General features: G+C 34.6%; 3 protein-coding genes across 5 annotated transcripts; 2 read left to right on the forward strand and 1 right to left on the reverse strand.

The window, feature by feature from the left end:
* The first annotated feature begins 1,149 nt into the window (after positions 1-1,149).
* LOC111368713 (lecithin-cholesterol acyltransferase-like 4) lies at positions 1,150-7,823 on the forward strand. Its single transcript, XM_022990122.1, has 9 exons — positions 1,150-1,722; positions 3,164-3,424; positions 3,602-3,653; positions 4,689-4,789; positions 5,239-5,421; positions 5,849-6,006; positions 6,123-6,177; positions 6,411-6,464; positions 7,110-7,823. Exons 1-9 carry the CDS (start codon positions 1,420-1,422, stop codon positions 7,530-7,532), a joined length of 1,590 nt encoding a protein of 529 aa, XP_022845890.1. The 5' UTR covers positions 1,150-1,419; the 3' UTR covers positions 7,533-7,823.
* A 607-nt stretch (positions 7,824-8,430) lies between these two features.
* On the reverse strand, positions 8,431-12,400 carry LOC111368714 (pentatricopeptide repeat-containing protein At4g19890). Of its 3 annotated transcripts, none has more exons than XM_022990125.1 (4): positions 10,000-12,400; positions 9,590-9,790; positions 9,250-9,367; positions 8,431-9,042 (listed from the first exon to the last, which is right to left on the reverse strand). In XM_022990125.1, exons 1-2 carry the CDS (start codon positions 12,098-12,100, stop codon positions 9,771-9,773), a joined length of 2,121 nt encoding a protein of 706 aa, XP_022845893.1. In that variant the 5' UTR covers positions 12,101-12,400; the 3' UTR covers positions 8,431-9,042; positions 9,250-9,367; positions 9,590-9,770. The 3 variants fall into 3 exon arrangements, with proteins under 3 accessions (XP_022845893.1, XP_022845892.1, XP_022845891.1); XM_022990124.1 differs by having other exon boundaries at positions 9,250-9,381; XM_022990123.1 differs by lacking the exon at positions 9,250-9,367.
* A 6,943-nt stretch (positions 12,401-19,343) lies between these two features.
* LOC111368716 (pentatricopeptide repeat-containing protein At2g35130) lies at positions 19,344-24,998 on the forward strand. Its single transcript, XM_022990126.1, has 8 exons — positions 19,344-19,402; positions 19,807-20,060; positions 20,144-20,376; positions 21,140-21,389; positions 21,785-21,930; positions 22,360-22,565; positions 23,016-23,140; positions 24,055-24,998. Coding segments are annotated over exons 1-8 (1,800 nt in total). The 5' UTR covers positions 19,344-19,400; the 3' UTR covers positions 24,639-24,998.
* The last annotated feature ends 521 nt before the right edge of the window (positions 24,999-25,519 follow it).

The raw sequence follows: 25,519 nt of genomic DNA on the forward strand, positions 1-25,519 counted from the left end.
TGATTTTGTCCAGTCCAAAATTCTGCCCCATTATCGATCTAATAAGTCCAAGTAACCTAACTCAATAACCATACACCCCACTACACAAATATTAAACATATATGAAAATTGGAATCAACGGATTCGATACAATACATATCTAAATCATCGCATTTTCGTCACTACGATGACTACTAACGCCTCCACCAGCAATAACCGTTCCCAAACCATTCTTCTCATTCACTTCGTGAAGAAAACAGAGACAGATCTCCCACCGTTAGCAACGAACCTCCAAATTTTGCTTTGCAGTCAATCGTCGCCGCAATTACCAACATCACCCATTGCGGTGCCTCAAGTTCGATGCACAATGGACAATGATATTATTTAGTATTGTTATGTTGATAATATTATTTGCTATGTTCAGATTTTGCATTTGGGAATTAAGATATTATTTGAATTTTCATTTGGGATATTGTTTGCTAAATTGACTTAGTATTGTGTTTTTGTTTTCATTGATTTTTTTTTCATAAATCATTTTTTATTTTTTCTAATTTGACAGTTGGATTTATAAAAAATAATTTATTTTCGTGGTTATTAACCTTCTGATATGAGCTGAACCGAGATACGAATCGAGTTGGACTGAACCAACTTATGGTGGTTCAGTGATGATTTTGGCCGAATCAATTCTTAATCGAACCGTTGCCAACCTTTAAAGCACACTTTAATCAATTAATTTTGACCCACTTTAATCAATTTTTAAATGGATAAAATATTAATTTAATATTTTTTTCCATAAAATAATTAAAATCTTAAAGCAAAAACCCAAAAAAAAAAAAAAAAAAAAAAGAAAAAAAAAAAAAAAAAAAAAAACAAAAAAAAAAAAAAAAAAAAAAGGAAAAAAAAAAAGGAAAAACTATCATCTTCATGGACTCCCAACCCCCACCCCACCTCCTCAATCCGAAATTAGAAATTTGCCACCGCCACACATACCGCTATCGACCACCACCGCCATAGCTGTGGCCATGTGCTTCATTGGGGGTGACGGTTGTAAAGATTGAAAGATTAGGGGAAAATTTGTCACTATTTGAAAGGTTTGGGGCCTCAACTGCAATTATCCCTATTTTTTTTATTTGACTGGCAAAAACGTATACGAATACTACCAATCATTTCCTTATCTTTTTCCTCCTCACTTCCGTTATCTTCACGGCTTCTCTCCGTCATCACTCACCTCCACCCCATCACCGCAGCGGAAGTATTTCTCAATAAACTCCGCTTTGTATGTAAACTATCAATAACCCCCACCCCACCCCCCCCAAAAAAAACGAATATGAAAACCTGCATAATCGTATAACGATTATAAAAATACGTTTAATTTTATGAGCTACGGTTTGATTGTATAATTGGGAGAGGAAAAATACAAAAACTCGCACACATATATAGATGGCAGTGTTGTTGGAGGATATAGTGAAGTCAGTGGAGCAGTTGCTGAAGCTGATCGGCAAGAACAGCCAGGAGCAGGCTTACGTGGACCCGACGCTAGACCCGGTCCTCTTGGTACCTGGTATCGCCGGTTCTATCCTTAATGCCGTCGATGAGAAAACAGGTAAAGAGGAGCGGGTTTGGGTCCGGATCCTTGGGGCTGACCACGAGTTTTGTACCAAGCTTTGGTCTATCTTCGACCCTACTACAGGTCAATTTTCTGATTTTTCCGTATATCATGTGATCTATACTGTCTATTTTTTTGTGTTGGTTTTGGTTACTAGTTGGAAAGTATTATCGATTTCTTTGTCGGGTTTGTAGTTTATTTTGGGTAGAGAGGGGAGCTTAGTCTTGTAGGTGAAAAGCTTCGTCTCAATTCAAGTAGCTGATGGAGATGATTATTTAAATATTATTGAGTTTTTGGGTAGTTCGGTTCATTTTGTCAAAAAGGTCGAATTTGAAGAATAATTATAATGCTGAGTCTTTTATTTTTATTTTTATTTTTATTTTTTTCAGTTAAGAATTTTTCGTGCGATTTATGTTTTCAATAGCTTTCTCCCTTGGAAGTCTTAATTTATGTTCAGAAAAAAGGGGATTGTTTAAATTTCTTTGCTTTTCTTTTCTTTTTTTAATCGTGACGAAACTTTTAAACTTTAAATAACATGAAAAGCTAATTACTTTATTGCCATAAATCTCAAAGAAAATTAATAATGCGGAACATACCTTAATTCTTTGGGAATGATATATATTATTGGACCTTGATTCCGGATTTTGAATCTTGAAAATCAACTTGGAATTCCTTCTTGATTAGTTTCTTTCAATCTTGAATTTTGCTTCTTGATCCATAATATTCATTCTTGATTGTAGATAGCCTGTTCTTGATTGTGGATTTTTGGATCTTACTCTTCAATATGCATTCTCTTTGATTTTTTGTGTTGATGGGATGATACAAAGAACGAGAAGTTTCATATGAATTGAGAACCATCACCATATATATATTTTTCAAATGTATTTTGCCCATCATGAAATACAATTCTAAATGAATCCTGTCTCTATGCATAGAATTCGGCCGACATTTTATTTAGATGCCCTAAGCCGAATTGCATAATTTTTTATTAGATAACTTAATTTTGGACTTAACTTTAAAATAACTTTTATACACAATTAATTACATACGTCGGCCCATGTGGCAAATTAATTAATTTCCCAATATTTATATAATTGAAAAGTTTTTAACTTCAAAAAGTTCTTATTGATTCTACTTAAAAGCTATAATAAGTGCGCGGTCTTTTATGTGGTATGTGAAAAGAAAAGTTCACAAATTTCAGTTACAAGGTATTATAATTGCTGGAGGTATTCCAAATTTGTTACTCTTAAATTTTTTGTGAATGTTTTAATTTCATCTCCTTTCTTTTAGGCTTCTATTATGTAGGTTCCTTTTTGTGATCATGGGATCATTTTGGATTTCGTATAATATTGTCCAACTCTTTTAAGATCGGACATACTTTTTTGTGTGTATAACAGGGAAAACGGTAACTTTNTTTCGTAGTATTATTGAAGTATTCTTTATGAGAAGAGGTGTAGAATCTGCCCTAGTAATTGTAGATCAAAGTTAATCTGTAACATATGATTGGAACTTCAACTTCACAATTTTGTATTATCGGATAGGTAAGAAATATAGGATTTGATATGCCTGACAAAAAAGCATGAGCTTTTGTTTCAATTTCTGTTCCTGTTATACCTTCGCCTGTACAATATGCATGTTCCTGCTGGGGGTATCCGATTATTTGCTCATTTTTATATTTTTAGACATATATTTCTGCATTTCAGGTTTCAAGGAACAATGGAGGGCCTAGCAGCGAAGCTTGAGTCAGTGTATACTGCATCTGGGGGAAGAAAAATTACAATCATAAGTCATTCCATGGGTGGTCTTCTTGTTAAATGTTTTATGGGCCTGCATAGTGATGTAATACTTCAACTCTTCAGCTTATTTTAATTCTGTTCCCTTAACCTTTTGTCTCCTCCTATTTCCATCTAGACTTCTAGTGTTCTCCGACTAGTATAAACTTCCATTTCATTTCATTTCATTTTTTTTTTTTCTTTTTGGAAACTCAAATCTTAAGATAGAATCATTTTTCTGCAGATTTTTGAGAAGTACGTGAAGAATTGGATTGCAATAGCTGCACCATTCCGCGGTATGTTGCATTGTTGCTCAATCTACCGTTGCTTGGGGTTTTGCTGCAGGCAATTTTGGCATCTAGACTTAGGTCTTTGTAAACATTAGAGTTGATCATTTTTATCTAACCAAGTTTGCCAAATAACTAGAAATGTGTGACTTTGTTCAAACAGCCTAAAAAGCTCTTATTTTTCCAATATCAGTATATAGTCAAAAGCAAGCTATGGACATTTTATAAAATGCTTCTCATTATCTGTTTCTGTTTTAACAGTATATTATTGGCATGCAAAGTATATTTCCTCCTTTTATCCACTCTGGAAATCTTTGAATAAGGCATCTTTTTAGTTGTAGGATATATAGCAAATGTGCATGCAGTTATCATGTTTACCATTGAACCGAGAGAAGTGTAAAGAAATCCTTCTGTACAGAAAGATGATAAAAGTCTAATTTTATCATGTTTGATCATCAGGATAAAAAAATTCCCAAGAACTCTAACTTGAAATTAAAAGAGTGTATTTATATTGATTAATATTGTAATCACTGTCTATTCAAGTTATATTTCCTCGGATGATTCCTATAATTGTACTTACACATTTATTGTAGTCCCACCATCCCTTAGTTGATGCCACACTTACCGGGTTGCAATGTTCCAAGATGAAAGAAAAACAAGCTTTACTTCAAAAAGACAAACTCTAATTATCATACTTACTGTAACGCCAGCTGTAAAGTTAACAGTTCTAACATAAGTTATCATTATTTTATTATGTGTTAAAAAATCTGAACTAAACGAAGGGTCAAAAATGGAAATATCATGGTTTAACAATGCATAAAAAGTGGATTTTCTTGTAATTCACTAAAATTATTGGATAGAGTATCAGTTGCACTATCCCTATCTATACTTCATTTAATTCATTGTATCAACCTTTTTCTGTAAGCTTGCTTAACTGGAACCAAGACCCATATCCGTGTGGTGTTTGGCTTCATTGTATCTATTCTTATTGAAACTTTTGATGAATGACTTATAAAAATAGTGGTATCATTGTTATTTTAATAGGTGCTCCTGGATATATTACCTCTACACTTTTGAATGGAGCATCATTTGTGGAAGGATGGAAACAGAATTTTTTCATTTCAAAATGGAGCATGCACCAGATGGTATGAAGATGATTTCTGCTCACAGAGATCTCCTGTTTGCAGGGATCTCTCTCTCTCTCTCTCTCTCTCTCTCCTCCCCTTCCTCTTCTGTTACTGATCAAAGATCTTAGAGTTTGTTAAAACCACCATCCCCCCTCACTTGGCAGAAGCAGATGTCTTCAGATAAGCATCTTCATCATAAGCTATACTTTCTTGAGTTGTTTAGTTTTTTACGTACTTCTAATCTCATTTAAAAACTATGTTGTCTACCTGTTTGTACATGAAAATTATGAGTCGCAAAACTATCAAGGTGTTTTATAATCCAGTTACCTGAAACTATGTTATTTTCCTGGCTAAAGTTGTGTTGTATTTTGTAACTAAAGTTAAAATGGCTTTGTATTGATTAGAAATCATCTTCACTTTATTTATCTGTCACACACTCACATTTTTCTTTACTAATCTCTTTCCAGTTGATTGAGTGCCCATCAATATATGAATTGATGGCCTGTCTAGATTTCCCTTGGGAACACATTCCACTTCTGGAAATCTGGAGGAAGATGTCTGATAGTGATGGAAATTCCACCACCATGCTAGAGTCTTATCCCCCAATAGAAGCGGTATCAATATTTATGGAGGCTCTTTCAAGCAACAAGGTGAGCTGTGAGCTGTGATCGCAAGTTATTCCAAATATAGATAAATAAAAACCAGTTGAACCTTGATTTATAGGGTATTATAGAATCCTTGGCGTGCATAAGATTTTTGATTTTTTTGGTTGCTTTTTGTGAATTTTGTAAATTTCTTAATGAGACCACATTTTGTGTTGAGCTTATGGAGTATCAGAATGTCATTATTAGTTTGCCTTATCTCGATGAATAATGGTAATCAAAATGTTGGATATAAATTCCGGGATTTTCTTAGTTTAGGAAGAAGTTGAAAACTGAAGTACAACCAAATACTTTTGACTAATTTTCAATCTGTTTTAGACTTGACATGTTGACACGTGATTTTCTAATGCATTACTAACTATTGTTATGATACTTGTTTCCAAGTAGCCTTACATAGTAAGTGGTGTACTTGCAGGTTAATTATGATGGTACTGATATTTCTTTACCATTCAACTTGGAGGTTTTGAAGTGGGCTAATGAAACACGAAAGTTGTTGAGCTGCGCTAAGGTTCCCAATCGTGTTAAGTTCTACAATATTTATGGGACAAATAACGAAACACCCCATAGTGTTTGGTACTGCTTTAGCCTTAAGTTTATGATCATGAGTTGACTGTAATTCTGCAATATATTATGACATTTAAAACATATTGATTAGTGAACTCTTATGAAATGCTAATACTCTTTTGCAGTTATGGAAGTGAGGATGCACCTGTATCTGACCTGCAACAGTTACCTGCTCTCATGGTACAGCTATTAAATGAACCTTAAAATATGTATAAAGAGAGACATTTCTTCAGAACTTTGTTCTTTTTTTTCTTTTCCCTTTTTTATTTTTTTATTTATTTTTTATTTTTTAAATCATCTTTAACTGGGTTTCTGTTTTACCATTTAGTATTTGTTTTACGTATTGCATGATAAGCTCGTTACATTTGAAACTTTTGTAAGAACTGTTCTACAATACTGTTTTTGCACGTCAGGCAAAGTACATAAATGTTGACGGTGATGGAACTGTTCCAATGGAATCTGCTAAGGTACTTTGTTTCAAATTTGTTGCATAAATTTTCGAGTTCAAAGTATAATTTTATCTGGATGCGGTTGCTATTTTAGCTTATTTTGGAAAACTCACTTTTATGTGTAATGTTGTGACCAATAATATTTATAGCTCCAGTTTGAGAACTCACTTGTTTACAGTTTAGTGCTATGACAGGACATTTGAGGTATTTTCCTATTTTGTCTCTTTATCACATATCAAGCCTCTGTTTGGTGGGAATTAAAATCAGATTTTTAGTAAATTTTGATTAAAGTTGGTGAATGTGTGGTTGAAAAGTTGTGTGAGTTCCATAAATTGTGTGATTAAAATTAATTGTTTACTTCAACTTAGATTAAAATTTGGATTTTAATTTCTACCAAACAGGTGCCAAATCTTATATCTACAACTATGATTGAATTTTAATTCGTCTTTTATGTGGGTATGATGGGGAATCATGTACACTAGGGAAATATGTCAACTGTTATACAAACTATAATCCAGTTTGTTTGTTCTGAATGGACCAAATTGTCTTTAAATTTCATACACTATTCCCTTTCCTTCCTACCTACAAGTAACGTTAAATCATTTTCTTTTTTTTGAAACTGAACCATCATTTACCTTGTTTTCTCTATTGACCCTTTTACAGGCAGACGGGCTTCAAGCAGAAGCAAGGGTTGGAGTCCCTGGGGATCACCGTGGAATTCTTTGTGATCGTCATGTGTTCAGAATTCTCAAGCACTGGTTGATGGCAGACCATGATCCTTACTACAATCCAGTTAACGATTTTGTAGTTCTACCTACCTTGTTTGAAATTGAAAGTCACAAAGCAAGCAGCGGCTTGCAAGTAACTTCGGTGAAAGAGGATTGGGAAATTATTGGGGAAAACCAAGAACAAGAACAAGACAGTGTTGCTGAGAAAAAGCCATTGGTGGGTTCAATTTCCGTCTCTCGCGTTGGAGGTGATAAATCCTTGCAGGAAGAGGCCCGTGCCACTATTACTGTTCATCCCCAACGCAATGGAAAGAAGCACGTTGGGTTAAAGGGCATGTCTATCTCGGCAGGTGCATAAAGAACCTTCACCATCGTTGGACTATGGTAACGGTCATGGAAAAATAGGCAACCTTCATGTATTGGTTAGTGTTGTGGTTGTTCTCTGTATATTTATAGAGTCACGTATTATCATATATGTATTCTATTGGAACGTGGTCTACGAATATCCGTTGTAAATAGCGTCAGTTTTACCTCTTCATTGCCATGTATCTATGGCTATACTGTATTGGGGCATTTCTTGCAGAACGTTTAAATTTAGCCCTTCTTTGAGTGGCATTATTAGAATGAAAATGTATTTTTGAATAGTGTATTGATGGAAAATGTGTGGTTAAGAAATAAGGAAAAGCTTTGGATTTGTGTGTAATATTATTTTATTGAAGAATGTGTGGTTGAAATGATGTTAAATCACTATTAAAGAATGTATTTTTTTCGAAAAAAATGTGGCTCAAACGGGCCCTTAATGTGGAAACTACACCCAGCACCCGTTTTGAATTTCCAATCTTAGTCCCCATAGTTTTTTATACTCTGAAATACTTCCCTTTTCCGTTTGTTTTATACTCTTATTATTATCAGTATTTAACATTAATACGCAAATCCCATCAACACTTACCGGTGGAAGAGAGGAGAAGAAAATCCCAAGGCTTCCCTCTCTTTTATCTTACCGATCATAATTTCTACTCTCAAATCCAATTTATTCGGAAAATCGTAGTTTTTTAGTAAGAAAATGGTATTTTCAGTTCAAGATCCTAATTGTTAATAATCGAAAATTCCCAAGAAGTTTACCAGCAAAAGAAAGAAGAAAATTCGGTTGCTAAAATGAGTGTTACCTGTGAAATAAGAATTCAAAAATGACGGCTAAAATATTGAAATAAAGGTAAAAAAATTGATTTTAATTGAATTTTAAGCTGTACCAAACATGCTCTTTAGTCACTCATGAATAGTAAAATAAGCTAGTACAGGACCATAAATAGTTCAAAATAAAATTATGCGTTCAATTTATCTAGTGGTTAAAAATCGAATCATCCAAAAATAGAAAAGAAAAAGGGAGGCTAATCCAATATCATCGTTGTCCCATTAGACATCAGAAATAAGAGCATGGTTATTAAGGTAAAATTACATGCAGTCATGGATGCTTCAAGAGTGAGCTGCTCCATATTCCGATTCTTATCCAATTTCTCGAGGAACAGCGCAGCCATTTCTACTTAAGAACTTGAGAGAACCCATAGCTTCTCTTAATCTTGCCAGGAGGATAATGGCCATAGAAAATTCATCCTTCTTGAAATACTCTTAAGCTATATTGTCAGCCTAGTAACTTAACATTGGACAAGTCCTTTGTCCATCATTTGTGAAGTCTTCAAGCATCATCCAACTTGGATTCCACTGTAGAGTTCACCTATCCAAGAATCATAAGACAATCAGGTGCACAGCCATATTCACCCATCGTCTGGAAAACTTTCATAGCCATGATTGTGTATCTATCTTGTCGACTGAGGATCTTGCTCACTTCATGATGCATCTATATGCTTCGTCTGAAATTTAACATTCAAAAATCATATGACAATCTTACAAAAAAATGTGCGTAAATTCACTAGTTATTTGTCGGGTTAAATCCATACGTGCACACTCAGAGAGAGACATGGGAGGTCTTAGTTAATAGCAGTTCCATCATGCAGGTCATTTGTAAACTAGTTCATTTCATGCAGGTCATTTGTAAACTAGTTCATTAAAACAGTTACAAATATAATGCAGCTTGAAAGCAAGAGTCCACAAAAATAGTCCATGTAGAGTACATTTGTTCATCAATTCTATGCTTAAAGCACATTCTTTCTACTCTGGATAACCCGGTGAACTTATCTGAAGCCAAGCAACTGGTCAGTGAAAGACCATAGATTTATTAGGTCTTGTAGACTTTCCTAATATCTAATACTTACAATCAGGCAAGAATACAAATGTTGCAAAGTTCTAAAACCAAAGAACACGGTGCAAGAATAAGTTGGGCCTCATTGAAGCTCTATTCTCCTCACTCTGTATATATACCAATCAATAAAAAGGAAAAACCTTTTTGTGTAAATTCACCTGGCAAAGTTTGAGCGTGAGCGGATTCCTGGTCTTCCATAGAAGTTTCCAATTGAACATGCAGTACCGTTTCATCTCCACGGGATATAAGGACATCTCTTTTAGCAGGACACCAGTTCTTGCTCTAAGAACAAACCAAATCACCAGTCACTGCTCTAAATTGCAGGTCAAAATTACTTCTTCACTCTTCAATCAAGCCACCTGTAACAAATACGATAATGAACAGCTTAATAGAATCCACGGCTCCCCCATGAGTCTCTCAAAAAATGTAATGATGCCAAAATCACCGCAATGGAGAAGGAACAGGAAACGATCAATTTACTCACTCAGGAAAAATGAATAACTAGCTAATCAGCACCATAAATAGGTAAAAGGAATAAAAATCATGCTTTGAATAAACAAAAGCTAACCTGTTTTCATCATCGTCCTCTCAGAGATATCAGAAATAAGAGCATAGTTATTACTGTCATAACACGCAGTCATGAATGCTGCAAGAGTTACCCGATCCACATTCTTGTCCTTATCTAATAATTTATCGAGAAACAGAGCAGCCATACCTACTTTCTTTTCACAAGAAAGCTTTCTAATTAAGGTGCAGACTGTGCGAATCCATAGCTTTTTCTCTAATCTTTCTAATAGGACGATGGCTGTAGAACATTCATCCTTCTTGCAATACTCGTAAGCTATTGTCAGACGAGTAACTTCACATGGGGCAAGTCCTTTGTCTATCATTTCTTCATAAAGTCTTCTGGCCTCATCCAACTTGGATTCCCTGCAGAGTCCACTTATCAAAGCACCGTAAGTAAAACTATCAGGTGCACAACCACATTCAACCATCTTCTGTAAAACTTTCATGGCCATGCTTGTGTTTTTATCTCGACAGTACCCACATATCATGGCTGTGTAAGTTTGAGTGGTTGGAACCAGGCCAATATTTGAAGCATCCTCAAAAATTTTCTCACACTCCCTCATTCTTCTTTGATTGGAAAGTGCTGCAATCAAAGTCGTATAAGTATGCATGTCAGGAGTGATCCCAGCTTTTACCATCTTATTAAGAAGTGCTAAAGCTCGCATAGTATCCTCCTGCTTGCAGCTCTCAGATATGAGAATGGTATATGTAATTTTATCAGCACACAGTCCATTTCTACATCCCTTTTTCAGCAACTTATAAGCCTCATTGGCCCTTCCTCTCTTAAAGAGACCATCAACAATTGCGTTATATGTAAAAATATTTGGTGTTAAACCATTTGTACTCATTGTGTCCATCATACCATATGCCCGATCGAAATTACCCACCTTACAGTGCCCATCAATGAGGATAGCATAGGTGTTCGTATTAGGAACCAATCCTTGTTCTTGCATTTTGCTCAACAACATCTCTGCCCGATTCAACTTTTTCTCTTTGCAGTATCCGGTGATCATTGCCGTATAAGTTTGCACATTGGGTTTGTAATTGTCACTCCTAACAAGTTTCAAGAAAAGCCTAAAGGCCTTATCAGTCCATCCCTTCTTACAAAGACCATCTATCAAAGCCGTATGGGTATATACATTAGGTTTCAAACCTTTCCTAACCATCTCCTCCAACAATTCGAATGCTTGCTTGATACTTCCCCTCTTGCACACCCCATCAATCAGACAAGTATAATTAATCACATTGGGAGTCAAGCCAATATCAACCATCTTATTAAAGATCCATAATGCTCTGTTCTCACAACCATTTTTGCAGAACATATCGATAATCAAACTACATGTTGCATTGTCCACAAGAAAGCCTCGAGTCAACATCTCTGTCAACCAACTATCAGCATCAGAAACTCTGCCCAATCTACAGTAAGCCACAACCATGGACTTAAAACATAAAGCATCAGGACAAACACCCCTCTCACACATTTCATGAAACACATTCTCAGCCATCTCAAGACAACCCATCTCATTCACAATGCTCAGCACGCAATTCAAAGTGTAAGCACTCAAAACCATTCCTTGACTCTGCATTTCAAGAACCATGTTGACAGCCTCCTTTAACATCCCAATCTCCCCAAAATTTCGCAACATACAATGCAATACTTCATGGGTTCTGTCGAAGTTGCCATTTTTAATAAAGCACATGGCCGCAACTATGTAGAACCTCATAAAGTGCCTGAATTTCGGGAACCCGATTGCCCAATAAAAGAAACTCAAGGCAACAATGGTGCCGGCCTCATCAGCCAATGAGGCAACCACAGTTATGGCCTGTTCCGGCGTCAAGAACTCTGAATTTATAGGCAAATTTATTACAGGAAGTGTCGGATTGAAATATATAGTTTTCTGCTGTCGATTGTAGTATGATTCACAGACCAAAGAACAGACCTTTTCAACAACTGAAGATGGAATGGTGGGGGCGTGGCTGAAGGGTGTGAGCGTGGAGCAAGAGTGACAGAATTGAATGGAGAAAAGGCCATTGAGAAGCGTTATGGGTGCTATGTGATGGTGGTGGATTCTATTTAGGTAAAGAAATACAAGGGACACCATGAGACTACGATTTGATCTTGAAGATAGTGAATCAAGTAGACCCTTTGATTAAACACACACAGTTAAACACATTTTCCCGCAAAATCTTGATAAACTAAACAACAAAAAATTTCAGCACCAATTAATTCGACAGCTGCAGATGCCTCTAGCGCACACGGTCTGATAAACGCCAAGTCCAATCCATCTTTACCATTAAATATATTGCTAAAACCGTCGATGAATGATAAAAAGTGAGAGATTTTTAACAAAAATAATTCTTAATCGTTAAAATCTTGAGCTTTGATTCTACTGAATTTCCCCAAAATCTTGATAGAGAAGAGGCTTTCGTGGGCTATTTCCATTTATGGGCTAAGACGGGGCAGAACATTTGCGATGGGCCAATAATTGAGCCCGTCTAAATATTGGGGTAACCCTATCTTGGCCCAAAACTTCAGCCCATAACCCGTTATTTCTTAGGGGTACTTTTAAGAACCACCCAGTCAAAATACCAATTTTTTACATTAACCAAATTTTTTTTTGTCATTCACCAAAAGAGCCTTTTGAAGAGTAAATATCATTTTTGCCCTTATTATGTGTTGTAATTACAAAAACATATCATTTGCTCAAAAGACAATAATACTCTTTTTAAAAAATTAATAAATCCAAATAATCCCACTTAAATTTCATAACGAAATTACTTTTCTTATCAGATTCTCCAACATAATTAAAAAGAAATTTCCTCTTCCATCAGCTTGAACATTAAAATCTCAAAAAATTATCAAAGGCTCAACAAAAAAATGTTACTCACAGTCGGCACTTGAAATTGGTAAGTATAAATACGTATGTTTAATTTCATTTTAGTTAAATTAGTACATTGTTTGAATAATTAAATCTTATTTCAACGTATGATTTTAAAAAAATAAATTATTATAGTCTTAAACGGATGTATAATTTTTTTTAGCAAAAACGAGGAAAAAAAATTCATCTGTTCAAATGCAAAATGTAGAAGATAGCCGGCCAGGACACCCGGGCCGGATGCTGTCCTGGCCGAATGTTTAATCCGGCCCGAACATGGGCCCCTTTTTTGTGTCATATTTTTTTTGTCATTTTATTCTCGTAATTACAATTTTTTTAATAAATGATGTTTCATACTGCAGATATGGGATCAGCTGTTGTCCCGATTTGTTATTTTGGTGAATTTGAAAATAATAAAAATGATCGATGGGTATGGAAATGGACGAGTGAAAGACATGATTGTACTGCAATTGTAATAACATCAAGTACATCATATGCAGAAATGTACAATGAGATACAGAATTTGCTGAAAGTCGATCCTTCTGAGTACGCCATGGAATTGGGATTTCTAATGGGCGAGCATACATCTATTTCAATTCCACCTATAATGGTTACTTCTGAAATTGAAATGAAGGTTTTAATTGAAATGAACTAGAAACGTGCGATTCCTATTTGCGTAACTTTGATGAAGAAGAATGTCCCCGAGAGTGAACACGAAGATTTCGATGATGGGGATCGTAATGTGAATGAGTTTTGGGATACAATGGAAATAGTGCGTGATGATGTTGTAGTTATTCGAGAGACAGTTGCTCCTCATCACGATCTCACTGTTACACACAGAATTTCCTCAGTAGTTCAAGACAACGAAAGAGATAATAACTTTACAAATGAGAATTTGATTACTTTATCCCGTTTGAGACATGAGTCTAGTGGGAGCTCACATGCTGGACCGAGTGCACGGTCCTCTAATTGTTTGCGTATAGTCCCTGATGATGATGATTTGTATGTCGAGCAACTGTTTGACACGGAGAAAGATTTGCAAGAAGTTGTTCATCGGATTGCTTTGAAACACAATTTTGAGTTTAAAGTGAAAAAAATCAAACAAATCGACTTACAAAATTGTCTGCATTGACGACAGTTGCCTTTAGTGTTTGCGAGCAACGAAAATAAACACGAATGAGTTTTTTGTGGTTCATAAGTATGCATGGGAACATACGTGCGAAATGGGTATTCGTCGAAATGATTGTACGAAGCTCGATCATGATTCACTGGTCGAGAAGTAATGCAAAAGTTTCAAGATCCACGAACAATCTACAGATCTTCGGACATTATTAATGACGTTTGTCGAGAGTACGGAGTGGTCATGAGTTATCAGAAGGCTTGGAAGGCCAAAGAATGCGGGTTGGAGGACTTAATGGGTTCGACCGATAAATTGGCCAAGTATTTCTTTGTTTAGATGTTTATTTAATAGTTATCTAACTAATTCAATCATTAATTTCAATTGTTTATTTAATTATTTATCGATTCTTTATCTAATGTGTAGTTAATTATTTAATTCAACTGTTAATTTTTTAATTTTTTAATATTATTTATTTAATTATTTAAATTATGATTATTGTTTATTTAATTGGTCAGGTTTTGCTATAACATGGGAAGAATTAATAATGGATCGGTATTTTTTTTGAGAAGGATGACGAGAATCGCTTCAAGTATTTTTTTATGGTCTTTGGACAATGCGTTCGAGAATTTCGAAACGCAATGCGACCCTTAATCCTAGTCGACGATACAACCCTCAAGATGAGATACGGGGGCAAGTTGATTATTGCAACATGTTAAGATGCTAACATCCAGATTTACCCTCTTGCATTCGGCATAGTTGACGGAGCAAATGATTTGTCAATGCGTTGATTTTTCACGAAGTTGAGGGAAGTAATTGGAGATGTCGAGAACCTTGCATTCCTAACCGACTGAGGGTAGTCAATAATTAACAGTATCGCCGAAGTCTTCCCTGAGCCGCCTGGCCCTTCGTCCCGATAGCCACCTGTCCCTCCGTCCTGATAGCCCCTGTCCCTTCGCCACCCCCTCCATCCCAATACTCGCCAATTCCACGCAGGCCTACCATGTCGCCCATATCGCTAAGACCTCAGCATAAAGGTCTTCTAAATCGACCTGTACCATCCCGACATCACGTCATAAGTCAGCTACTTCGCCTTGTAAGTCAGCTACGTCACCTCTGATCTCCATCATAAATCGAAACATATCATCGATGGAAGTGCTCTGACTATGTGCAGCTGATCCACGTAGGATGTGTTCGGACATAGGAGACGGTGATCTCATGCAGGGAGGTGACACTCTCAGCGGAGGTGATCGCATGTAGGGAGGTGACACTCTCGACGGAGGCAACATCCTCGGGGAATGTAACACCCTCAGCGGAGGCGACATCCTCACGGAATGTGACACCCTCGACGAAAGTGATGGTCGACGGCGCTCCTAAAAAAGAAAGATTACAAATCAATAACTTAATTAAAAAATTATAACGATAATCAAAATATTATATTCAATTGACATACCGTGTCCCAATCGAAAATGGACTCAGGCCTCTCTCGAGCAGCACGATCTGTCAATAACTCGAAGATATAAGTCTGATCCTCCTCCTCGATCGATGGTGTTAGCTCAGTGAGGACTTCAAGCTGACATATTGACATTTCATCGAATTACTGACCACATATCGAGCTTTGAAAATGACATACAACAGAAAGCGCAAATATATAATACGTACCTTAGGATCGTCTAGGATATCTGATAACTGTTTTGCAAGGGGCTTGTCTTGTGCTCATTAGCGGTGCATCCGAGGGATGCATGTATCATCTCTCCTCGCATACCAACCAATCAGGATGGGAACAGTCTTGTAGATCCATATATGCAACAATTACGATTATTATATGTACAATTTAATAAAAAAATGGATAACTCATTATGTTAAACATTTACCTGCAAAGCTGACGGCATGCCATATACATCATACTTACGCTCCGACCTATCTCCCCCAGGCATCGAATGCCCCCTCCTGAAGACGCGTAAAGTATCGACAAATCATCTCTCCTTACACTGATCGCTATTGAACGTATCGATGTCATTAACAATTTGCAAATAAAAAACATCAATCGACATCTTCCTGTGATGACACCTCAGTACACTTTTTTGTATAAACACCATCCCCAACTTCAATTTGTTGGACATCTGGTCGCATCCCATGAATGTATCTCTTAACTGCGCCAGTGTCACTGTCGTGTGCCGATTAAAATAATCATTCAACAGCCTCTTGTCTGTCAAAATACTGGCCCTCGCTGCCTCTTTGCCTGTACATCTCAATCCAGTGATGAGGGCAAACTCGAGTAGAGAAAATGTAGCAACCTTGCCCCCAAGATCAAAGTGGAGGGCATCTCCGTCAACTGGCTTAAGCAGCCGACACAGTAATGAATCGATCAACTGTTCAGAGAATTGTACAGATCGCAATGAATACAGGAGCCATAGGCAGGATCGACGTAATATCTCTGCGTGCTCCTCGTCCAGTGAATCCAACACTGCTGTGAAATTGACAAAGTTACAGTTCGACGTAACTTTTCCAGGAACCTGTCTTAAGGTTGCGTCCAAAGGGTAATCCATTCTTCAAAATTTCAAATGTTAAAACATTTGAAACATGATGTCACAAAATTCAACTTACCGAACTGTAAGTAATATACGAACGAAATAACAGATAATAAAGAAAATGAATTAAAAATTACACAACAACTTATAAAAAAGGGAAAAACTAATTTTTGTAAAATTATTTATTTCATAGTTTATTTTAATCAATGTTAGAAATTTATTTCAATTCTTTATTTAGTTAAATTTGATTATTTATATTTAATTACATATTTAAATAAATTATTTTGAAAATTTATATTTCTTAGTTATTTAAATTGTTTATTTTTATTTAAATGTCCATTATTTATTTCAATTGTTTATCTAAATTATTTATTTCAATTGTTTATTTTTATTTAACATTTATTTTAATTGTTTATTGAATGCTTAATTTTAGTTATTTATTATATTATATATTTAATTATTTTCTTTAAATTATTTATTGAACATTTAAACGTAAATATGTAATTATTTGTTATATTTTTCTTTAGTTGTTTATTCAATATTTATTTTAATTATTTAATTGAATATTTAATTATTTATTTTAAACGTTAGATATTTATTTCAATTGTTTATCTACATTTTAATTACTTACTTTGATTATTTTTATCCAATTATTTTTCATTTAATGGTTTCAATTGTTCATTTAAATTATTTGATTTAATTACTTATATTGATCGATTATTTAAATTATTTATTGAACAGGAGCAAACGTAAATATTTTATTATTTATTTCAAATGTTAGAAATTTATTTCAATTAAACATTAATTAATATTTTGATTATTAACATTTATTCATTTATCATTTAAATATTATTTGATTTAATTACTTATATGGATAGATTAATTAAATTATTTATTAAACAAGTAAACGTAAATATTTAATTATTTAATTTAAATGTTAGAAATTTGTATCAATTAAATTTTAATTGCGTATTTTGATTATTAACATTTATTCATTTATCATTTAAATAATCATTTAATTATTATTTAAATATTCATTATTTATTTTTGTGAGTTTCAATTAATTATTTATTCCAATTCTTTTTTATTTATTTGTTTGAATTGTTCATTTAAATTATTTGATTTAATTACTTATATGGATATATTATTTAAATTATTTATTGAACAAGCAAACATAAATATTTAATTATTTAATTCAAATGTTAGAAATTTGTATCAATTAAATTTTAATTGCATATTTTGATTTTTAACATTTATTTATTTATCATTTAATTATTATTTAAATGTTCAGTATTTATTTTTGTGAGTTTCAATTAATTATTTATCCCAATGGTTTTTCATTTATTTGTTTCAATTGTTCATCTGAATTATTTGATTTAATTACTTATATAGATCAATTATTTAAATTATTTATTGAACAAAGTAAACGTAAATATTTAATTATTTATTTCAAATCTTAGAAATTTCTTTCAATTAAACTGTAATTAAATTTTAATTGCGTATTTTGATTATTAACATTTTTCATTTTTCATTTAAATAATAATTTAACAACATTTCAATTATTTTAATTCTCATGGAAAAAAAAATAATACTCAATACAGACGACGGCCTGGGCCGCCCCAACTTGGCCGTCTGTTGCAGACGGGTCTGCAACAGACGGCCTCTGCCCGGAGATCGCCATTTTCGACGATCTCCGACCACCAAAACCTAAAAAAACTTATTTTCTAGTAATTTTACATAATCTGCATTGATTTTTACCACTATTTTCAACTAAATAAACATTTAACATTCAGGTCCAAAGATTAATGGGGAAAAAATTAGCAAAACTTACTTTCTTCGCCTCTAATGGTGGTCGGTCGGTCTCCTCCCAAGAAAAAGCCGTCGATTTCCTTGCTATTTCTTCCCCTTCTTTCTCCAGACGTCGGTTTGAGAGTGAAATGTCATGGGCAATTTTGAGTTTTTAAGGTTTTTACAAATTTTTGAATTTTTTTTTAAACAATAGTCAACGGCCATTTTGAAAAATTATCTGTTTTTGGTGGCTATCTGCCACCATTTGTTCTATTTCTTATGCGTTTTTTGTTGATTGTGACGTCCTTGAATAATAAAAACTGCATTTAACGATAGTTAGCACTTATTTATAGATTTCGAATTCGAATACTAATTATTTATAGACTTCCAAAACAAGCTTATAGAAGTTATATTTTGTCATTCCTCACCAGGATAAAAAATTTTTTTGAAGTCAAACTGAATCTCAAAAAATGATTTTGCTTGAGAACCGGCCAAAAATATTCCAAATCGAATCATGCCACTTAGCCTTTTCAAAGACTGCAAACAAGTTTCATAATTTTAGTGTTATTGTTGCCCCGGGACATTTGGACAGTAACCATGTCAAAGTTCGTTAGTTCGACGCATTGTCTACTTATTACAAGTGCACTAATGCTAAAATTTTCCATTTAAAATAATTATATATTGTCTTTGAATTATCTTTGTTAAGTATACTATTTACATATAATTGTTTTTTAATTTTAAAATATGCTTTAAAACTTTTTATATGTATATGGTATATAAATCATTTTCTTATTTAAAACTAATGTTTATTTCAATTTGTATTAATCACTTTAATTGGGTCGATTCGGGTTTATATTCTATAACTATTCTGGTGAAAGGAGCTGAAGTGCGACTTTCATTCAACAACCCCACCACAGAAAATGACTCGCAGAGACGACTAGAGTAGAACCAGACAGACCGATGGATGGAGGGAGTGTGGGTGTTTGTCTCCATGTGTTTCAGATATTTTAAGATAATGTATCTATTGCATGCATTTATCCACTCTAGTTTAGTAAGAGCAAATTGAGTGGCTCAATTTTCATGCTCATTCATGTAAGTTTCTTCTTCCTTCTTAATTTCTGCATGCGAGCTCAATTTTCAACACCTTCTACATTATCTATTTATCTTATATATTATAATTAAGACCGAATTTATGTTTTTAGTTACAAATGATTTTTCCAACAGCACAGTTGAATCTGATTGTCTCTTCATAATAAAAGTTTGATTTAAGAATTGTTTTTTTTTTTGTGTGGAGAAATCACCAGAGGAGAGGACTCTGTAGTGTCTAAGTGACAGTTTCTCTGTGCAAATTTCTTATTGTAATTCAAGAATAATTCATGGGAAAGCACATTAACTCTTGTGATAATATTCAGAAATTGTTGAAAGCTATAGATTGATTTTCATTTAATTTTTTATTTTAAGCACTGACAAGAGGAAACTTTGCATTCTTTCATCAGGCCAATGCTGAACTTCGGTGGTGGGATTGACTACGTGTTAAGTTCAACCTTTTCTGATGAATTATTTACGTTGTCTGTCAAAATTCCTGCAATATGTATATTGGTTGAACGAAGAAGTTGTAATACAGAGTTTAAGTGTAGAGCCAAAGGTGCAAGTGATGAACCTGTTGAGAAGTGGAAGCGCGATAGCCTTTTCATTGACAAACGCGGGAGATTTAGAAACTTTAATCACAAAAAAGTTTCAAGAAAAAAGGGTAACACAATGTCTAGTTGATATTTATATTCTGCACATTCTAATGCTTTCTTACTCGAATGCCTAAATGTCATTATGGTACAGGTGGTTCTTTGAGGGGTCAAGGGTGGAAATACGGATCCGGGTTTGTTGATGGAATTTTCCCTGTGTTGAGCCCTATTGCTCAGCAGATTCTGAACTTTCTACAGAAGGAAGTGGATGTAAATAGAATTTGGTCCTCTCTTGACAATCTTCCTCTCACGAATACCACTTGGGACGACCTAATTAGTATAGCTGTTCGACTTCGTCTCAATAAACAATGGAATCCAATAATACTGGTATAGACCTCGCACGAATTTTAATTTTCCTCTTAACTATCTTCTCGTTATTTTCTCTAGATGGACACTGATAGGCATTAATCGGTATTTGATTGTCAATTCTACCGGGCTTGAACATTGCAAAACTAACTTCTGAAACAGGTCTTGAAGTAACAAATGTTGAATCTTGTCCTTGCTGGCAATTGGAAAGCTCTCTAGTTTGCATAGCACAATGTTCCTTCCCCCACCCATCCCCTGATGATTGTGTTTTGACATAAAAGCATTAATAGATAATACTTCTTAAAAGTGTTGGTTATGCCTCTTTTTCAATATCATATTTGTCTTCCTGAATGCTTTTATACTTGATTCTGTCTCTAGCTGGACTTTGTCTCTGCACATAAATAAACCTTCTGAATTTGTATAAAGGTCCTCTCAACTTTTCACCAAACGCTCTTCCAACCTTTTTTTGGCCTTCCTATCATTGTATTTCGCGGAATCTATCTAATACGACAAGAACATATTATAATGCTTTTAATTGAGTCTCAATGCACATGTTGTGTCCCGATCTTAATCAATTCTGTATAGCTAGGCACTAGATAAAGAAGATATCATTAAGGAGTAAAGTTTAAAGCCAAAAATGTTTATTTAGTGCCAACCGAAAGGTGAACTAGACATACTGTTTACATCTCTTGTGCACACATGATTCTCCTTCAGGGATAGGAAATTTTCGTTGAATATATGCCTATGAGTTACACAGTCAATGACACTAGAAGCACTTTTTCAGATGTGTGAATGGATATTGCACAAAAGCTCCTTCAAGCCAGATGTGATTTGTTACAATATTCTTATAGAGGCTTACGGCCAGAAATTACTCTTCAAAAAAGCAGAATCCACTTATTTTGAACTCCTTGAAGCTCGATGTATCCCTACTGAAGATACATATGCACTTCTTTTAAAAGCCTACTGTAGATGTGGGTTGCTGGAGCAGGCTGAAGCTGTCTTTGCTGAGATGCAGAAGGATGGCCTTCCCCCAAGTATGCTTCGGTGCTTCCATAATGTTTTCCATAATCAAGTTATATATATTACGTGAATGGTGAAGTCATATATTTCATATTGTCATTTTTTATGTTTCATTTAGCTGGTTTATCAATTAAAGTTATGTGCTTGTATAGTTTAGCAAACAGTTATTTCTTGCAACTGAATTCATTGTATATTATATAACCTCATTTCTAAATATACTTGCAAACTAACATGGTGTACAGTTCCTTTTCCAACCTTAGTCGGAGCACCTAGCCAAGTCATGTTAAGGGAGTGCTGTCTAGTTGTTAAGTCAATGCCATAAGTATGAACTATACATTTTATTTTAACTGGCTTTATATCCAAGCACTTTCAAGATTCAGCATAAACATAATATATTTAACCTTTTCAGGTCCAGTTGTTTACAATGCATATATTGATGGCTTAATTAAAGGAAGAAAGGGACAAAGAGCTCTCGAGATCTTCCAAAGGATGAAGAGAGAGCAGTGCGAACCAACTGCTGATACTTACACATTGGTGATCAACCAATATGGAAAGGTGATTTAGATACGAGTTTGTCCTTTAATTGATAGTTGATCAACTTCATGGTTGTAATCATTTTCTTTAGTTTATTTATTTTACTTGTCGTCAGGTGACTCCATCATAAATTATAAAATCTCGTCGAAGTATTTAACCACTTAAGTTAAAGAGAATCTAAACATTCTACCAAGTAATTTGTCCAAGTTTAGTGATTGCACGTCCTTGGGGTCACTAACTTAAGATTGAAGATCCTTTGATGTTTCAACAGTTTGCAGCCCATATTTGTATAAGCTGTTGGTCCATTGAATATTGATGCATTTATTAATGATGACAAAATGCATATCCTGTCCAAGATTTAGAATTCTCATAACGTTATTCTTAATTTTAGGTTTTAAATCTTTAGAAGTTATTTGTCTCTCATTGACATGTGTCTTTCTAACGGTGCAGGAAAATAAATCCTATATGGCTTTAGAAGTGTTCCGTGAAATGAGAAACAAAAAATGTAAACCTAACATTTGTACATTCACTGCTCTTGTGAATGCATTTGCAAGAGATGGGCTGTGTGAAAAAGCAGAAGAATTCTTCGAACAGCTGCAGGAAGCTGGACTTGAGCCTGATGTGTATGCGTATAATGCCCTCATGGAAGCCTACAGGTCGATTGAAAGAGCAGCTTCATACTCTATAGATTTCCTCTAGTCACTTTACCGCACTCAGTGTGGGTTCTAAGTTGCGTTTTCACTGATTCAAACTAATTAAGATATTCTGGAACGTATTTAACCATATAAAGTCTAGTTACTATGAGTCTATGAATACTAAATCTTTCGGACCAAAGCATACGATATGGCATTTTGAAGATGTATCGTGATAATTGAATTAGGGGCTTTTCAGGATGACAAGATAACTATCCTTTCGTTTGAGTTGGTTTGTTCCAAGCATCTTCAGGCTTGGTTTATAATAGGCAAGTTGAAGATGTATTAGGATAATTGAATTTTACTTCGAGATGAGTAAAACTGACTGAAGTTTGACTTACTTCACCTAACAGTGATAATTGAATTTTACTTCGAGATGAGTAAAACTGACTGAAGTTTGACTTCACCTAACAGTCGGGCAGGTATTCCAAGTGGCGCTGCAGAAATCTTTTCTCTCATGCAGCATATGGGTTGTGAACCAGACAGAGCATCGTATAACATCATGGTGGATGCCTATGGGAGAGCAGGTCTTCATGAAGGTAACTTACCTCTCTTGGAATCCAATTTGCAATATTTTTCTTAAGGAACGCTGAATTAGTAGTTCTTTTTATACTTAGACGGAAAATAGTCTTCGTATCTTAATACCGAATTCTCACAACATGACAAAACATGTCAAACACATTTCTGTTTCAACTCTTTTCTGTATATGTTAATTCACTAAGAGTCTAAGAGAATGACAACAAAAAGTCATGAGTCGTTAAGGTATTTTATTTGAAGTTAATTAAAGCTCTCTATGCTACACAATTTACCTGCATATTTCCTAGCTTCGAACCCTTGTGTGTCAGCCTTTTAAGGCGGTTTTTATCAATCCAATTTCTCCTTTATTATGTCTTAGCTATCATGTGACATTTTTTCCCAAATACTTCAAACAGGGATATCCTTGTTTCTTATTTTTATTCATACTAAGATGACCACACAGTAGTGAAGTCATCATCATTTCTGCATAAAGCATAAATAGCTTTGTAACTGCTCTTCAATACTACCTTTTAACTTGGTAGCTGTCTTCTTACTACATCGAATCTCTGTAACTCTTCTCATCAAGCTTGTTCTAATCACATCCATTAGGTGCTCTTCAAGTGGAAGTGGAACTAGTAAGAAAAAATTAAGGGAACGATGATTTGGATTATTGTGGCATGCCTTTGTGGTCATGAAAATCCCCTTCATAAAAGCCTTGTGATCCCAGTATTGTTAAGACCTGAGTTGGTTGCTATAAAAAAGATATTATTGGACCTTTCCATAAATATTGGATATAACAGAGTAAAGATTCATGTAGTCAACCCAAAATTTTGTGAGAATCAGACTTGTTTGACTACAAACATGAATATGAAAGTTTCATTAGTGCTGAACTTCGTCATTCTTTTCACTGATTAGAACCTTTTTGTTTGTGTTCTAGATGCACAGTCTGTCTTTGATGAAATGCAGCGACTGGGAATAGAACCAACTATGAAATCCCACATGGTACTTTTATCAGCCTACTCAAGAATTGGAAACGTGCCAAAATGCGAAGAAATTGTGAACCGTATGCATGAATTGGGACTCAAACCTGACACTTTTGTTCTTAATAGTATGATGAACTTGTACGGTAGAATAGGCCAGTTTGAAAAAATGGAAGAAGTTTTATCTGCCATGGAAAGTGGACCATATGAAGCTGACATAAGTACTTACAATATCTTGATCAATATGTATGGACGAGCAGGATTTTTTGAGAAAATGGAAGAGCTATTCACTTCTCTTCCGGCCAAGAAATTGAAACCGGATGTGGTGACTTGGACGTCCAGACTTGGAGCCTACTCTAGAAAGAAACAGTACAAAAGATGCATAGAAATTTTTGAAGAGATGATTGATAATGGTTGTTATCCAGATGGAGGAACTGCCAAAGTGCTACTCTCTTCTTGCTCCAGTGAAGATCAGATTGAGCAAGTTTCTACTGTAATTAGAACGATGCACAAAGATTTGGGGACAGTGTTGCAGGTTTGAGATCGACTCCATCTTCTCCGAAGGAAGCCACTCATGGCATATTTGGTATGTTGGAATACGTCGGACTAAATTGGATTAAAGAAAACATAAGTTGAAATATTGTCGGTTATACTTTACTGTTGATTATTGTGTACAAAACATACCTCGATGTGGCTTATGGAACCATATTAGGCAAGAAGCAATACGCAAGCAGCGCGGCAAGGATCTTGGATTTCTTGATGCAGATATTTTACCATCAATCAGACATTTTCAATGCTCCTTTCAGAACTATCCCCAAGGGATCTTCATTTTTATACTCAAATTATGTAAATTTAAATATATTTTACTAAAATAAAAGATTTTTTGAATCAATGAAAGAAATTAATCTGCCGTTAGGAATTGTGGAAATCAGAATCCTCTAAAGTTAGATATATTCTTATATTGGTTACTTTATAAAAGGAAAATTCTCCTATATGAAATGTCTCAGTTCTCACCAACCTCTGTTGTATTGGTTTGTTGACAAATGAATCTCATTAATGTTTTTCCTGTATGAAAACTGCGTGATCTGAGGTTCTTTTCAGTGAAGATCTGATTTTTATAACGTGGATAACTGGGTTGTGCTTTGTTTCACCGGGTCAATGAACGATCATGGATTTATTTTATTTTATTTTTTAATTCCATTAGTTGTAATGACAGAGAAGGTCGTAACTTTTGAATCCCAAGTAGTTGAATACATATGAATTGTTATTATTTTATGTTGAATTTTCACTTATTTTGGATATACATATAATTGCCAATCACACCAATATTTCCTCCAAAAAATAAGCTAGATTGTTGCAAATATTTTGATTATTTATAATTATGTGTAGCATTCAGTACTTAGATTTTTGGCTGCGTGTAAT

The sequence above is a fragment of the Olea europaea genome, chromosome 19 (assembly GCF_002742605.1).
Source record: "Olea europaea var. sylvestris chromosome 19, O_europaea_v1, whole genome shotgun sequence".
Classification (NCBI taxonomy): Eukaryota; Viridiplantae; Streptophyta; class Magnoliopsida; order Lamiales; family Oleaceae; genus Olea; species Olea europaea.